This window comes from Oryctolagus cuniculus, chromosome 15 (genome assembly GCF_051225735.1).
Source record: "Oryctolagus cuniculus isolate XC-2025 breed Fujian yellow rabbit chromosome 15, ASM5122573v1, whole genome shotgun sequence".
In the NCBI taxonomy this organism is placed as follows: Eukaryota; Metazoa; Chordata; class Mammalia; order Lagomorpha; family Leporidae; genus Oryctolagus; species Oryctolagus cuniculus.
Genome location: NC_142881.1, coordinates 68,715,041 through 68,731,840, shown reverse-complemented (window position 1 = coordinate 68,731,840; position 16,800 = coordinate 68,715,041). Strand labels below are relative to the sequence as shown.

Here is a 16,800-nt window from a genome sequence, read left to right as displayed (position 1 = left end):
AGTTCAAGTCCCGGCTGCTCCACTTCCGATCCAACTCTCCGCTATGGCCTGGGAAAGCAGAAGATAGCGCTTGGGCCCCTGCACTCACATGGGAGACCTGGTAGAAGCTCCTGGCTCCGGATCAGTCCAGCTCCACCATTGCAGCCATCTTGGGAGTGAACCAACGGATGGAAGATGGAACTCTCTGCCTTTGCCTCTCCCTGCCTCTCTCCGCAACTCTGCCTTTCAAATAAATACATAAATCTTTAAAAAGGAAAACCGCCGACTGCCCAGGTTCTGAGCATGGCCAGCAACCTGCATTTCTAACAAGTTCTCAGGTGATAAGGATGCTGCCCACCATCTTAGCCGATCACTGTGCACTGACGCAAGCTCACACAAACCCCAGCCCCGCAGTGAGATGTCCCCCGACATCCTACAATGTCAGAGCCGCACAACCTTGACCATGTGCCTGAACCTCCACCAGCCTCAACTTCCTCACCTGTGAAATTGGGGGGCCACATCCTTCCCTCAGAGTGTCAGTCCCTGGGCAGGCACTCATGCTACCCTCAGTGCCGCTCTTACTAACAGCCCTAACACATCACTGTTCACTGAGCGGCTCACCGAGGACAGACACTGTGTCCGGGTGGGGACAGAATTCTCGGAGGCAGAAGGGATCTCGGGAATCTTCAGTTCAAGGCTTCCCAAACCTGCCTGCTGTGCAGCATCCCCCATGCCACCCAGACCCTGAACCCTGGACATCTAGGGCAAGAGGCTGGGTATCGTTTTCAACCAGCCCCTGGGTGTCCAGCTTAGGAACCACTCACAAAGCCCAGTGGCCAACACAGAGACAGGGAAATGGACGCCCAACCCCCACCGAGCCACATTGCTTACATGCCATCTCTCGACCTCTGACCTCATACACAAACCCCCTCTCTGACACACACGATGGTCAGTTGTATGCATTTTCTGTGTGGAAGAAGTCAGAGCGTGACAAGCACACTTGCTCTACCCGTGAACAGCTAATGATCTAACTCGCTGCTGTTTTTATTCAACCAAAAATGTCGAAGGCTAAGAACTCCCTAGCCCAGCATGCCACATCCTCCCTGACCTCTCCAGTCCCACTTGCACCCGGCCCCTGAGGCTGCGGACACCACGATGGGGCTCTCACTGCTGACTCCGCACGTCTGACATGCAGGAGGCTCAAGGCCGAGTGGACAGAGAAGGGACAGAAGACAAGTGAAGAAATGAGTGGAGGCGAATTCACTCCCTGGTCCCCCTCCCCCACCAACTCCCATCCCCCGGCCCCGGCAGCCTCCACTGCGCTAGCACAGCCCTCACGTCAGACACCTGCACTCTTGCAGCCCATCTGAAGTCTGATTTTGGAACACCATTTCTGCTACCGGACACACATCATGCAAGACCCTGCTGGAGGCCACCGGTCACACAGGGCCTCCTGTCCTGTGGACTCAGGAAGTGGCCGTCTGCATCTGCTGCCACCTCCCCAGGCTGGTCCTCACTTTCCCCTGGTGCTCCTCCCTCCCTGCTTCTCTCACCTCTTTCAAGGCCTCTGCTCCCATGTATCCAGCAACCATGCAGTGCCCTTGCCCCAGTTGGTGCTACTCCTCCTGGAAGCCCACCAGGCCCAGGCTCCCTGCACTGGCCTTCATAGTCCTGGTTCCTTTGACACTTGGGCACTATCTGCTATCTCACGCTAAGAACACAAGCCAGGCTATGAGGTCCGGGGTAAGCTATTCAACCTCCTCTGAGCTTCAAGGGAGACACTGCTGTTTTATCTCCCCAGGCCCTAAAACAGGGACAGTCAGAGCTCAGATGGGGAGTCTGGTTGGCCTCTAACATTTGTTCAACAACCCCACAGTAAGTAGCACATCGCTGGGCACACAGTTGGTAAGCAAACCTAAGTCTTGGACACATCCCTGTAAGCTCAGAAAAAAGCTGCCGTCAGTATTTGAGACTGAATAAACGCACAGTGCTTGTCAGACAAGTGTGCTCCGATCGCAGCCCCACAACTGGCTGGCTGGGAGACCACACCTGGCATCGTGCAGCCTGAAGGAATTGTTGACTAGAGGCCTGCCTTAGCTCCATGACAGTATGGTGTAAGGTGCTGTCTTCCTGGGCACCCCCAAACCACCATCCTGCAAGGGATAGTCCAAAGCTGCCCGACCACACAAGGATATAGCAACAAATGACTCCAGGGTGCAGGGCGAGCTAAACAGCACCCCAAGAATTCACTACACTTTATAGCAGCCCCTTTTCCAGGACTGCCTCTAGCTTCTCTCCTTGCCACTCTTCAAAGATGCCTGCTACCTCTCAGTAAGCTAATCTCCCACAGTGCCAAGCCGGGAGCAGGGAGCAGGCGCCACTTTGCGTTTCTGCGAAAGCTCTTCCCACGTCTGCTGACAGCACAGCACTGTCTGGCTACCGTCAGGGCCCGTGAAATGCTCCTCCCCCAGGAATCCTCAAGCTCAACAGCACAAATGTCCACATTTAGAGCGAGGGCCTACAAGTTCTCGCTTCTTGCCACACAGCTGCCTACCACATACTCGTCTCACAGCGAGGGTACCCCTTGAGCCTCAAGACAGCCTCATGAGTCGGCAGGACAGCAGGTACCCATGAAAACAGCAGCTGAAGTTCACCCACTCAAGGGCCACGTGAGCACTCCCTCAGACGGACTCTACAGCAGAAAAGCAAGCAGAGGGGACAGGCAGGTGACAGTGGCCTGGACACACCCCCATCCCGAGGGTCCCAGCCATCACCCCACAGAGGGCTGGGCCACTGTCGCTAGTTCACAAGACTGGCTATCTGGGCCTTTACATAAAACTTGCCGGGTTCTGAACCGCTCTAAGCTCAGAGGAGACTGCCAGTTTGCCTTCTGTGATCCCCCACAATTCCCTTCTCTAGAGAGGCTACTGGCTGAACGACTGCATTCTGCCCGTGCAGAGACATGCCCAGCAGAAGCAGAATTCCGCCCTGCTCAGGTTCCCTGCAGCCGTGCCCCTAATCTTCCCATCACATCTGCAGCAGACCACCCGCTGCTCCCACTAGCCCCGCCCCTGGCCTCACCTTAAGCTCCCCTCCCAGCACTCCACGACCCTGCCCTGCCTTGTCCCACAGAACTACAGCTCCTATTGCCACCTTTGGCCTCCATGCACTACTGCCAGGTCAGGAGCTTGGCCCAGAGGTTAAGATGTCCACAGTCCATATCCAAGCATCTGGATTCCATAGCAGGGTAAGGATTCTGACTCCAACTTCCTACTAATGCAGACGCTGGGAGGCAGCAGTGACAGCCCAAGTCCCATGGGAGACCCCAAGCTTCAGCCAAGCCCAGCCCTAGCCACTGTGGACATTTCAGAGATGAACCAGAGATTTTTCAAATAAAAGAAATTTGGAAAAAGCCGGCAAGTTAACCCATCAACAGATCCTGTTTACTCCAGGGGAAATGACAATGTGATCCAGTAATTTTCATTCCTACTAAAGCTGGCAGTCTAGGAAGATAGAAGATCAGCTAACAGTCCAACCAACCAAACAGATGGCGAAGAGCAACACGAGCCAATCCAACTACACCTAAATGCAAGCCCGCTGCAGATACTCCACACCTGACAGCCTCACTGTTACAGTGAAAGGCAGCGTGCGCAGGGCTCAGCAAATACCAGACTGCCTGGTTCAAGCACTGGCTCCACCTCAGACCCCAACTTGCGAATACACATTCGACACAGCAACTCACACAGGAAACCCAAGCTCCAATTCCAGGCTCCTGGCTTTGAAGGGTGGACAAGTGGATGAAGATCTGTCTCTGGATTTCCAATTAAATGGCTTGAGTTTGAAAAAAAAAAAAAAAAATTGGGGTATGGCATGCACGAGGCACAGTAGTTAGGCCACCACTTGGGACACCTGCATTGCATCCCTTCCTGTGCCTGGCTTCAAGTCCCAGCTACTCTACTTCCAATCTCGCTTCCTGCTTACGTGAGCCCTGGGAGAAAGAAGTAGGTTGATGGCTCAAATATGTGGGCCCCTGCCTCCCAGGTGGAGGTGTGGAGTTCCAAGCTCCTGGATTCAGTTTGGCCCAGCCCTGGCTGGCACAGACCTGTGGGCAGTGAACCAGCCAAGGTGGAAAATCCCTCCGTCTGTCTTTCAGATAAAATGAAATACATGAAATCTGCAATAACAGCAAACTATAAAACCGCTGCTGAATTTCAAATATAGTTCAAACAAGAGACACGTGAGAAAGTTTTTACAATTTATTAATTCCCATGAAAAATTCGCACAATCACTGTAGATAAATTCACTGCAAAATCTTTACTCCTTCGGCTGTGAAGAGAAAAAGATGAAGTTAGCAACTATCTTTAAAATTCTTTTAAAAGTTCAAAGTCTTCAACAAATCCTAAAATTAATAACATTCATGCAGAACAATTAATAACCTAGAATCAAATTATGCGAAGTCATTAACACAATGTAACATTAAGAAATAAAACAAACGTTCAAGTTAGAAAACAAAAATGGGTTAAATATTAACTACATTTTAAAAACAAAACCATGCTATTAGTAATTTACAAGGTTATAACTCTGGTAAATCCATCTCTAAATGATTTTTACATGATCTTTAAACTTAGTACACTGGTAAACCAAGTAGGTGAACAATCTACAGGAAAAGCTTGAATTATACCTGTTATCCATCTCCAGCTCACTGAATCAGTGGCAGGGAAGGGAGGAAGAAAGGGGGAAAAAAACATTTCATTAATAGTCCCTTTTCAAACTCCAGAATCGTCTTAGTGCATGCAATCAGACACCTCAGAAATGGCCGTGTGGGTCCTGAGGGCTGTGTGCACAGCCTCCCCCAGGCCCACTGACTGATTAATCCTCCAATTCTGTGGACTCCTGCCTGTGCGAAGATGGCATGATGACTTCACAAATCATGATGCCAACGTGCTACCACGTCCAGGTGTGGATGAAATATGCACACCTGAGCCCTGGCCCTCTGCTCTGCCCAGCAGTGTCATGCCAGGCTCACGGACACTGAGCCAAGAATCATTCCTAAGTCTAACTTAACCTCAATGGAAATGCTGAGAGGTACCATGTCTTTTAAAAAGGTAGCTCGGTTCCACACTTTAAAAGACATCATTCACAGCCACAAAAGTAGTGCAAGTAAGAAGGAATTTAGCAGAAATGTTACAATAATCGCTCTTCAAATAGGAGACCACTACAGACAACTGCACTGCACCCGAAAGGAAGCACGTACACCTACTGCAGCATCGGAAGCAGACTGGCTTATGGTGTCGGTGCCAGGGTACGTGTGCTCACATGTGAACTCCTCTTCCAGGTGGCTTTTCGAAGCAGCACCAGGGAACTGCACCAGCACAACTGGAAGCAGGACTGGCAACAGCGCAGGAGCTCCCCCCAACCACGCCATACATGAGACTCAAAGGTCAAATGAAGACTCAGTACTAAATGTCGTTCAAACCTAGGTCAGAGGACAACCTCTGGCTCCTCTCTGACACTGTCTACAGGTCTAATGGTCCCCACCCAGAAGCCACCGGTGGGTAGTCTCACTGGCAGCTCATCACCACCAGCCACTCCAGTGCTGGGAAGTGAAGTCAGTGTGATTACAGTCCTGGGCAGGGATGCCACGTTGGCTGCTCTGCCTAAGGAGTCATAAAAGGAAGCCAGGAACAGTAGACACTACTGTTCCAAAAGCCCACTGCCCTGCCCTCTAGCCTACTTAGTGTGTTACAAATTTAGGCTGTTCAAGTATGTTTAAAATGGGGTGTTGGTCCATTCTGACCAAATGTTCACAGGAAGACTTACCTACCAAAGGCTTTGATGTAAATTTATAATTATCTCAAAAACCTTCCTACAAAAAGGGTTCAACATACAGAAAACCGGAGAATGAAGAAAACGCTGGGAGGTGGCTGAGTGGAGACTACCAGGACAGAGGCTGTGCCAGATGTCACTGAGCAGCTTTTACCGGAGCTGCCCAGGACCCACTGGCCTCGTGGCTCCTGGGGGAAGACGGCTCACAGGCGACACGGCCCCTCCAAGCCCAGCGTTAACTACTGCAGTCTCCCGAGCATGTCGTTATCTGAGACAGAGCACTTCCCAAGTGCAAGCTGCAAAGGTGGCACCTATCTTCCTCCCGTGAGTCATTTCTCCACTTAACATGCGCTTGAGTCTCCAAAGTGAACATGATTCCAAAGTCGTTCTCCTTTGCTCATAATACACTAGTTTAAAATGGCATTGACATTAAGCTGGATCACACTATAAAATCGTTATCCAAGAGCCGACATGCAAAGCAAACTCAGTGAAGGTGATGCATCCCCACACCGTGCTTACAATCTCAGTACCTGCTAGACACTTCATTTCTGATGAACAACAAATCCAAGAAAGTAGAGGGAGAAGGCAAAAAAATTCACAGAACACTTGATTATTTGATAATTTAACAACCCACCACCTTAATTCCACTATTACAACTAGCTAGCAAAGCTGGTACAAAGCTGCTTATCATTCAAATCATCTAGGTCTGGACTAATTGGAGGAAAGCAATGCTAGGATCTCGCCGCCTCTACAGCGTGCCAGGCAAGCATGGGCCACATTGATCCAACTGTTCCTTAGGCCAGGATCCGGGGAGTTTAATCCCAGGGACCAAGAGCTGCTCCCCTCTAACAGTCCATGCCAATGAGCAGCGAAAGGGAGACTCTCCGACAGGGCCTGCCAAGCGCCCACCAGGATCACTGCACCAATGCGGCCCCCATGCTGCGCTAATCAGAGCTAGTGGGGAGGGCCACACTACTCTACTGGTGTGTAGGCACACTACGATGCCACACAGCTTCGCAGAACACGTTACCTTCTGTCATCCAGAAGAAGGGGAGGGGAAGAAACATTAAGAAAAGTCATTAACAAAGTTGCTCCTTTCTCAACACTGAAGACCCACAAACGGCAGTTTTCCTGGAGAAACTGTACCTTTTTGCCAGCACCAACGTTGGCCTTGGCAGTTCCCCTGACCTTCTTCATCCTGTTCTTACGCTCCTTTCGCTGCTTTCTTGAAGTCTTTTTCTTCTCATACAGGCCATGCTGAAGGAACAAGAATGCATAGGCTAGCAAACATTAACTCATCAGCACCCACTACCCTGGGAGAAAAGCGACCAGGTCAACCAGGTCAGAGCTAAGAAACCTGCTAGCAAACCTGCCACCTCCCAGAGGGCTTGCCTCAGGCTGTTGCCAACTCCTCCCCTTGCCTGTCCAGAGAAGCAGCTACCCTTCTTCTCCCCCCACCCACCTTTGCCTTTGCTGCTCCTGTTGCCAAGAGACTTTTCCACAGCCTCAACATCACCCCTCAGCAGACCTCCCCAGAGCACATCACCAAGTGCCACAGCAACCACAAGAGAACAGGCACAGCGTGCTGTCTACTCAGATGAGCCAGGACTCCTGCCCAGTCCCCTCTGTAGTGTCTGACACCAAGCAGATGTCAAGAGATCCTGCCATGGTTGCAAGATATCTACAGGAGTAAGCCCAAACTCAAAGGGCCTCACTCAACTCGGTGCCAGTTTTCCAAACTACGTATTTCTCTGGAAAATGACCCTTACCCCTGGCCTGCTCTGTGAGCACTATTGTACCCGCCCTTCCAAACCTAACTCAGGCCTCAGACAATATTCTGAATCCTCATGTCCTATCTATAACACAAACCAAAGACCCTTCTCAGCCCCTTTAGGGTCCTTGCCAGACTGCACGACCTTGTTCCTCCTGTACACCCACAACACAATGCTGAACAAACTCAACAGACACATACTCTTGCAAGTCTGTGTTTGGGTTCATTTTTCTTAGCATAATCCAAGGAATCGTAAATCATGCCAAAGCCTGTTGTCTTGCCACCACCAAAATGAGTTCTGAATCCAAACACAAAGATGACGTCGGGAGTCGTCTTGTACATTTTGGCCAGTTTTTCCCGAATCTCTGTCTTCGGCACCGTCGCCTTGCCAGGGTGGAGCACGTCAATGACCTGGAAGGAGACACCTAGTTTACTGTCCGCCCCAGGGAACTTCACCTTTACAGTAACCACAGACCCCTGCACAGACGGGCTGGGGTGCCCTTACTTACCATCTGCTTCCTCTGCAGTAGTCGGTTAGTCATGAACTTCCGGGTCCGGATGGTTACTGTGTCATTCTGAAACAGAGCACAGAGTTGTTAGAAGACTCCATTCCCTAGTCTCCAAGAGCTGGTACTACCAACTGTATACACACTAGCTATGTGACTACTTCACCGACGTTTAAACAGTCCTCCGCTGCAGTGCCCCATTCCAAGCGCTCACAGCCCGAGGGAGGACTAACAGCTCGGAAGCGTCAATAAGAAGTAAAAGGGAAATGCGAAATCCCACTCCCGACAAGCAAGCGCCCGGGAAAGGGCAGGCCACAGCTGTGTGAGCCCACAAGCCCTTTCAAGGGGCTCGCCCCAGAGCGGGGCTCCTCTACCTCAGCACTGGCTATGGCCTGTGGTGGGGGCTGCCCCTGTGTTTAAGATTACCTGTAAGAATTCTTGGCCTCAGCCAAGAGCATCATCCCACCCCCCACCCCCATTGGAGACAACCCATCTTGTCTCCATCCTGCCTACGGATTGAAAACCACCCTGGCTCACGGTACCCTCCCCTACCCAAACCCGAGGCGAGCATTGCACTCACCACCTACACGGAATCTGCCCTTCCCAAAGGGTCAAGAACTCACGAAACTGGGCAGTCGCTTTGGAACGACCCAACTGTTTTTCCCCTAAGTTCTTAGCAAGGAATGCTGGCTTCCGGTAAGTTTACCATGACTAACCAGGAATTTTACCAAAAAGTTGGAGGTGGGGGCCGGGCTTAAAAGCAGCCAAGTGAGACCCGGGCCAAATTAAATTCCTCCCCATGGCACTCGTTTTAACTTTCCATGCATCGGTATGTGTTAAAACGGTTAAGACTTGGGTACTGCATTTCCGTTCACAAACCTCGCGGAGTTACCTTTTCGACATGACAGCACACCTAGGCAGATCTATAGCTTTGTCCCCTTCGACAAGTTTTCTTTGGACAACTCGCCAGTGGGTACACACGGGTTTGGCAACAAGGGAAGTTTAAGAAAAAAAAGACCCTACAAAACGAAACCCTAGCTGTCTTGGAAAACCTTTCTCTTTTACTTACATTTGTCCTAGTAAGGAGTCCGGCTTGATAGCCACAACACCTCGAATCACAAAGGTAACAGGGCAACGGCACTCATTTATTGAAAGCAAAGCGCCAGAGAGCCAACAGCCTGCAGGCGCGGCCAGAAACAGGTGCTAAGCCTTCGATGCCCGCGCCGACCGGTCGGGACTCACGCAAGCCCACCTTGTGATCCATCCCTTCCCGGGGCTAATTTTCCCCAATAAGAGCACCCATTCGCCCGACGGGTTTTCTAACTTCCACGCGGACACGGTCTCGCTCGTCGCCACGCCCCGGCGCCGCCAGCCCCTGCCTCGCCCCTCGGGCTGCCGTCCCCTGCAGGGCGCCTACCCCAGCGAGGCGCTCCGGGCGGGACGTGCCTCCGAGGGTCTACACTCCACCCAACCCACTGTGCTCCGCCAGGTCGTCAAGCGCCCTCCACCGTTCCCGCAGTCTCCAAAGCCAGGAGCCCGACATGACGGGATCAGCAGCGAAGCCCGACAGCACCAACTCTTCGTCCGTCGCTCCGAGGCCCTCGGCAACCGGCCCCCGCCAGACACGGCCAGAAAAAAATCAGCCGGGCTTCCCGCAGCTGCATGTCACACATAAGGACCGAGGGACGAAGGATGGCTCGGATATGAGACGGATGAGAGGGGTCAGTCTGGAGAAACTCACCATGATGGCGGTAGACCCTCACGCAGCCAGGGAGGAAAAGAGAGCCACCCTTTGCCGGCCAATCATATCAGCGCGCACGGAAGGCCCCCGGGCGACGTCGGCGTGGGGGCGTGGCCTGAGCCGCGGGGCTGGCCGCGCCACTGCCTGATTAAAAGTGCCTGGGGTCCCGCCTCACCGACCTATGGCCACACCCCAGGTTTGCAGACCGGCCAGTGCGAGGGCTGAGTTTCAGCGGCTTGCACCCCAGTGGGCCGAATTGTCGACGCAAGCCTGGAGGGCATCCTCGGAGGTCTTCCAGCGCCAGCCCCTCACTCTGCAGCTGCCTGTCTTTGCTTGCTTGGCCCGGATATCCGTGCTGCTTAACGTGAAGCAGACGTACCAAGAATGCAAGCCGGCGCGTTTCAGAAGCTCCGAGAAACTGGTGTGGACCGGGAGCCCGCAGTGTAGACCTGGAAGACCCAGGCACTGGTGCAGGCGTGGTGGCGCAGCGGGCCGAGCCGCCAGCTGGGGCTCCTGCAGCCCACGTCACCGTGCCTGGGTTCGAGTCCCAGCGCCACTTCCGACGCCAGCTCCCCGCTGCTGCGCACCGTGGAAGGCAGCGTGATGGCCCCAGTGCCTGGATCTCTCCCTTCCGCGCGGGAGAAACCCCGATGGAGTTCCAGGCTCCTGGCGTAGGGGTTCTAGCAGGGGCATGGCTAAGGCACAGAGACGGCAGCAAGTCTCTCCGCCCCTTTGCTCACCAGCTAGCTCCCTACCTAGCCCAATTTGCTAGGACACAAGGAAGTTAAATAACTTGCCCGGGGTCACACGACTATAAGTAGGGATTCTAGATTCCCATGGGCTCCGTGACTCCAGGACTGTGCTCTGTATTAGTACTTAAAATTCTCTATTTTATTTGAAAGGTAGTTAGAGAGAGAGATATCTTCCATACGCTGTTTCACTCCCCCAGACGGCCACAATGGCCGGGACTGTGCCAGGTCAAAGCAGCCAGGAGCCAGGAGCTTCCTCCAGGTTTCCCAGGCGGGAGGACTTGGGCCATCTTCCACTGCTTTCCCAGGCCATTGGCAGGGATGTTGTTTTACTACTGGGGCTCCATGGCATATGAACACGGGAGAGTAACGGGCTGGGGCTGTGGTGTGGTGGGAAAAGCCACCACCTGCAGTGCCAGCATCCCATATGGGTGCCGGTTGGAGTCCCGGCTGCTCCACTTCCTATCCAGCTCCCTGCTAACGCACCTGGGAAAGCGGTGCAGCACAGCCCAAGTACTGGGGCCGCTGTAACCACATGGGAGACCTGGATGGAGCTCCTGGCTCCTGGCTTCAGCCTGGGCCAACCCTAGATGTTGCAGCCATTTGGGGAGTGAAACAGTGGATGGAAGATCTCTCTCTCTCTCTTCCCAAATAAAGAAACCAAATTTTGTTTTAGGCTTTTAACTTATTTATTTGAAAAAGCAGTGACACAATTACAGGGACACAGAGAACCTTCCACCTGCTGGTTCACACCCCAGATGACCGCATCAGTCACGGCGAGGCCAGGCAGTAGCCAGCAGCCAGGGACTCCATCCTGATCCCCCACGTAAGTGGCCTGCGGCCTGAGTACTCAGGCCGCCGGAAGTGGAGCAGCCTGGACACGAGTTAGCGCATATGCCGGCATAGCAGGTGAAATCTCAGGAGGCGCCGCCGGGTGGCGCTGCAGAGAGAAGCCACAAAGCGACGAGTCGGAAGCCTCTCTTGACAGACAGCCGTGCCAGCGAGTAGCGGAAGAGGAAGCAGGCGCGTGGGACGCTCTACGGGGGCCGGCAGGGTTCCGCGGATGCTGTAGCCCCGAATCGAGAAGCACCCCGGGGAGGTGCGGGGGGCCTCGGGCCGTCGTTTCTCTAACCCGAGTCCCCGCGAGGGCTCCCCTGCAGCCGCCGCCATGGTGAAGGAGCAGTTCCGGGAGACGGACGTGGCCAAGAAAATGTAAGATGGAGCAAGAGCGGGTAAAGGGCGTAAAAGTGAGGGGCAGAGAGGTCGGGGGTCTCCACGGTGAGGCGCAGTGGGAAGGGGAGGGCCTGGAGCAAAGCCCACGAGTACGACGGCGGGTTCGGGAGCAGCGGCCGGAGGGTCACGGCCCCTGAGGGCCCCTGGACTGGGGCGGAGAGGGCAGAGTGGCCGGGGCCAAGCGCCCGCTCTCCTGAGCCTGTACGGCGGCCCCGTTCTGTTTCCAGCGAGGCTTCGCGCAGCCGGCGCGAGGGCAGTGCCCGGGATCGGGTCTGCTGAGCGGCCGGGGTGGGGTTGCCAGGGCGAAAGCGGCCCCCCCAAGGCAGAGGCATGACAGCCTCAGAGGAGAGGCTGCTGGTAGACATACGAGTGCATCGTCCTCGCCGCAGATAACGCTGCAGAGCCGAGCGTGCGCTGGGCCCCGCACTGCCTGGCCTCGCCGGAGGAAATGGACAAGCCAGCGTTGGCTGCGGCCAGTGCAGCCCCAAGCACGGGCCTGGAGGGCTCTGGGAGCACGCCACAGGCCCAGGCAGGGGGCAGCCCAGGGGCCGGGGGGCTGGGGCGAGAAGGAAACAGGACACTTGGAGCTGACCGGGGGAGTCATTTGGAAGCCAAGAGATTTTGATCAGCATTCTCCTGGAAGGGTTAGGGAAGCCTTGGAGGCCACGGCGTGGAGCCGGGCCCTAGTCATTCCCTGGGCTCCACGTTGCTTGTCCACCGGGTCGTCTTCTCCTGGTCGTAAGGCCGCCAAAAGTCACTTTTACAGAGACTTTGTTATTAGTTTTTTTTTATTTACTTAATTGAAAACAGCAGGAGGAAAGAGAGAGGGAGGGAGATCTTCCATTCGCTGGTTCATTCCCCAGATGATGGCAACAGCTGGGTCTGCACCAGACTGAAGCAGGAGCCGGGAACTCCATTCAGGTCTCCCAGACGAGAAGCGGGGGCCCAGGCCCTTGGGCCATCCTCTGCTGCCTACCCTGCACCTCAGTGGGAAGCGGAATAGCCAGTCAGGACTCGGACCGGCACTTACAGGGTGAAAGAGTTCCAGCAAGGAATGGAGAAAGAGAGAGAGAGAGATACCTTCCACCCACTGGTTCACTCCCCAGATGACAGCAACGGCTGAGGCTGGACCAGGCCAAAGCCAGGAGCTTCTTCTGGGTCTCCCATGAGGGTGGCAGGGCCCAAGCATTTCCACAGCTTTTCCAGGCCATCAGCAGGGAGCTGGGCACGAGCCAGTGCCAATACGGGATGCCGACATCCCGGGCAGCAGCTGCACCCACTACACCACAACGCCAGCCCCGCTAGCGCGGTTTAACCGAGTGAACACACCTGGCAGTGCAGGCGGGCAGCTCAGAGAAGCAGCAAGTGACCAGAGGGGCTTTCTGACCGTGCAACATGGCGTAGTGGCCTCCACGTCCCTCCACCCTGTCACATAAGCCTACTTCTCTTCACCTGCTTGTGGTTATGTGTCTGCGTGTTCATCGTCTGTTTTTCCCACCCTGCACTGGGAGCTCCCTGTTGTCTGTCTTGTCTAATCTGTGTCCTTAGCCCCGAGCCTGCCATGCAGCAGAGACGAAGCTTTGTTAGAAGGATGAATGGACAGGTAGAGGGGAGAAAGTATGTCTCAGATACGTCTGATCTGGAGTGCCTTGAGATGTCCAGGTGGAGCTGTCCAGCAGGAGCTGTCCTGTCTCCCAGTGTGCAGCAGAGCAGCAGCAGCTGACCTGCAGACAGATTTGATAGGCCTCAGCGTGTCTACACTTAGGAGGGTGTGTGGCCTGGGAAAGCAGTGGAAGATGGCCCAACTCCTTGGGCCCCTGCACCACGTGGGAGACCCGGAGGAAGCTCCTGGCTTCAGATCGGCTCGGCTCAGCTCTTGCCATTGCGGCCAACTGGGGAGTGAACCAGCAGATGAGAGACCTATCTATCTCTTGCTCTGTCTCTCTGTAACTCTGTCTTTCAAATAAATATATAAGTCTTAAAAAAAAAAAAAAAAAAAAAAAAAAAGTGAGCGAGCAGTCAGCCTGGGGAAGAAAATCTCCAGAGTATGACGTCAGCCAAGGCGGGAGAAGGAAGGACTGTGGGGTTTGGGGCAGGCGGGGAGGGACTCCTGGTGCATCAGAGAGTTGAAGTACCTAGGTGAGTCCTGCTAATTTCAGGGGCAGGAGACACTGGATTCCAGTGGGGTGGAGAGGTGCTGTGAGAGAGGAGCGGGGCCAGTTTGAACCGTTGAGCCTGCGGGGGAGGGCAGCACCGGCAGGTGGGCCATGGACAGGTGTTAGCGCTCCCCTGTGTCTTCCTGTCCCAGAAGCCACATCTGTTTTGGAATGAAGTCCCCCGAGGAGATGCGGCAGCAGGCGCACATCCAGGTTGTGAGCAAGAACCTGTACAGTCAGGACAACAACCACGCCCCGCTGCTGTATGGCGTGCTGGACCACAGGATGGTGAGGCCCTGGGCCCTGATGAGGGCCAGGTGGGAGGGCGAGGCCTGCTCTCCATCTCCCTGTCCCCTGCACATCTCAGGCCGAGCCCGAGTCCTCTGCCCCACAGTGGTCTCTGTTAGTCACTGCGTGTGCTTTTCTCCAAAGGGTACGAGTGAGAAGGACCGTCCTTGTGAAACCTGTGGGAAGAACTTGGCCGACTGTCTGGGCCATTATGGCTACATTGACCTGGAGTTGCCGTGTTTCCACGTGGGGTACTTCAGAGCCGTCATAGGCATCTTACAGGTAAGCATACAGGTGTTGTTCTCCAAGGCATACATTCTAGATTAACTGGTCCAGTGCTGTGGTGTAGCAAGTAAAGCTGCCGCCTGCAGTGCTGGCATCCCATTTGGGCACCGGTTCAGTTCCTGGCTGCTCCACTTCTTATTCAGCTCTCTGCTATGGCCTGGGAAAGCAGTAGAAGATGCCCAAGCCCTTAGGCCCCTGTACCCACGTGGGCCGGAAGAAGCTCCTGGCTCCTGGCCTTGGATTGGCACAGCTCTGGCCGTAGTGGCCATCTGGGCAGTGAACCAGCCTCTGTCTCTGCCTCTCTGTAACTCTTTCAAATAAATAAATAAATCTTTTTAAAAAATTACAAAACAAATTCTAGAGTGGTCAAGGACGTTAGGATTAGAAATTGTGAGTGGTAGAGAATACATCCAGGTAAAATTCTATACTAAATATGTAATGTTTTCATCTAGAACTATGGTATATTACTTAAGAATTCTTTTTTCTTTTGAGAAAGTGGTAGCTGTATACCTTAAAAATAACAATGGTGCTAGTAATTCAAATAATGCAGAGTAGTGCGAAAAAGTTAAAAAAAATCCTACCGGAGTGAGTATTATGGGGCAGCAGGTTAAGCTGCCACTTGGAGCACTCACATCCCATATCAGAGTGTCTGCGTTAAGTCCCAGCTACTCCGTATTTCTGGTCCAGCTTCTGCTGATATACCTGGGTGGCAGGTGATGGCCCAAGTACTTGCGTTCCAGCCACCCATGTGCGTGAACTGGATGGAGTTCCTGGCTTCAGCCTGGCCTGGCCCTGGCTGTTGCAGGCATTTGTGGAGTGAACTGGCAGAAGGGAGGTATCCCCCACCCCCCATCATTCTGCCTTTCAAATAAATAAGTAAATCTTAAAGAGAAAAACACAGACCGTGTCAGCTGGGTAGGAACGCTACCGACATTCTCACAGGGGCTTCCCCGTGCCTGTCTGCATCGCTCAGGGCGCCGGGCAGCACGGAGAAGGGCGTCTTCCAAAGGGAAGACCTTCCCTCTCTCACCCTTGCTCTGCTCTGCTCCCTGTTCAGATGATCTGCAAGACCTGCTGCCACATCCTGCTGTCCCCGGAGGAGAAGAAGCAGTTCCTGGATTACCTCAAGAGGCCTGGCCTCACCTACCTGCAGAAGCGAGGGCTGAAGAAGAAGATCTCGGAGAAGTGCCGCAAGAAGAATGCCTGCCATCACTGTGGCGCCGTCAATGGTGAGGCCCGGGGACCCCCTCCCGCGCCACGCCGTGCCGCCTCCTGCTGCCCTGGCCACCGCGGGCCCTGTCGGAGCGTGCAGCTCTCGTGGGGCTTCCAGGGCTCTAGCAGCTTCTGTCATTTCAGTGACCAGACTAATCTCAGGCCACCCTGGGGACCTGATAAATGCACTTTTCCAGGTACTGTGAAGAAATGTGGACTACTGAAGATAATTCACGAGAAATACAAGACCAACAAGAAGGTGGTGGACCCCATCGTCTCCACTTTCCTTCAGTCTTTTGAAACGGCCATTGAACATAACAGAGAAGTGGAACCGCTCCTGGGGAGGGCACAGGTGAGCCCGTGAGCACATGCCCGTCCCGTACACGGTACACACTCACGTACTCTCCCTCCCTCTCCTGCCCCGCTGTGCCTAACTGCTTCCAAAGACCAAGACAGCGCTCCAGGCGTACTGCACGTGACTGTCCTAGGCTTTTATCTGGCCCCAGCTACAGAGTGGCCTGGCCTGGGACCTCCCCTTATTTTTGTTTATAAAGTTTATTTAAGACAGATAAAGAGCTCCCACCCCTGATTTACTCCCCACATGCCCACAACAGCCAGGGTTGGGCCCGGCTGAAGCCAAGAGTTGGGAACACAATCCAGGTCTCCCAAGTGGGTGGCAGGAACCTATGACTTGAAGCATCACCTGCTGTCCCCTGGGTGCTCCTGAGCAGGAAGCTGGAATGTGGAGTGGCACCAGGATTTGAAGCCAGCCACTCCAGTAAGGCACCTCAGCTGGTGTGGTAACCACTAGGCCGACTGCTTATCCCTACTCACATTTTATGAGATAACGGGTTAGGTTTTATTATAAATGATTTTTTAAAAGGTTTATTTATTTGAGAGGCAGAGTTAGAGAGAGAGGTTGGTCTCCCATCCACTACTTCACTTCCCAATTGGCTGCAACAGCCAGAGCTAGGCCAATCTGAAGCCAGGAGCCACAAGCATCGTCCAGGTCTCCCAAGTGGGTGCAGGGGCCCCAGCACCTGGACCGTCTTCT

The 16,800-nt window shown here is 54.0% G+C and overlaps 2 protein-coding genes across 15 annotated transcripts in view; one reads left to right on the top strand and one right to left on the bottom strand.

Moving 5' to 3' along the window:
- Window positions 1-4,221: 4,221 nt before the first annotated feature.
- On the bottom strand, window positions 4,222-9,865 carry RPS24 (ribosomal protein S24). Of its 8 annotated transcripts, none has more exons than XR_016221693.1 (7): window positions 9,500-9,865; window positions 8,086-8,151; window positions 7,778-7,987; window positions 6,952-7,062; window positions 6,336-6,838; window positions 4,661-4,681; window positions 4,222-4,305 (listed from the first exon to the last, which is right to left on the bottom strand). XR_016221693.1 is itself a non-coding variant. In XM_070057904.2 (7 exons), the coding sequence occupies exons 2-5, from the start codon at window positions 8,116-8,118 to the stop codon at window positions 6,348-6,350; spliced, it is 360 nt and encodes a 119-aa protein (XP_069914005.1). In that variant the 5' UTR covers window positions 8,119-8,151; window positions 9,500-9,865; the 3' UTR covers window positions 4,222-4,305; window positions 4,661-4,681; window positions 6,336-6,347. The 8 variants fall into 8 exon arrangements, 6 of the variants coding, with proteins under 6 accessions (XP_069914005.1, XP_008268134.1, XP_069914007.1 ...); XR_011382454.2 differs by having other exon boundaries at window positions 9,824-9,865; XM_070057904.2 differs by having other exon boundaries at window positions 6,336-6,353.
- A 1,697-nt stretch (window positions 9,866-11,562) lies between these two features.
- The window catches only part of POLR3A (RNA polymerase III subunit A), a 49,759-nt gene continuing 44,521 nt past the window's right edge, over window positions 11,563-16,800 (top strand). For 4 of the 7 annotated variants that reach the window (XR_016221691.1, XR_016221692.1, XM_089314118.1 and 1 more), the window contains exons 1-5: window positions 11,569-11,784; window positions 14,114-14,249; window positions 14,394-14,531; window positions 15,592-15,763; window positions 15,944-16,098. Coding sequence is in view for 5 of the 7 variants with exons in the window: in XM_089314118.1 (XP_089170244.1) it covers window positions 11,741-11,784; window positions 14,114-14,249; window positions 14,394-14,531; window positions 15,592-15,763; window positions 15,944-16,098 (645 nt within the window). In the remaining 2 variants the exon portion in view is untranslated. Of the gene's footprint in view, window positions 11,785-14,113; window positions 14,250-14,393; window positions 14,532-15,591; window positions 15,764-15,943; window positions 16,099-16,800 lie in introns of all 7 variants that reach the window. The other 3 variants (XM_002718399.6, XM_008269916.5, XM_089314117.1) reach the window with 1 other exon arrangement.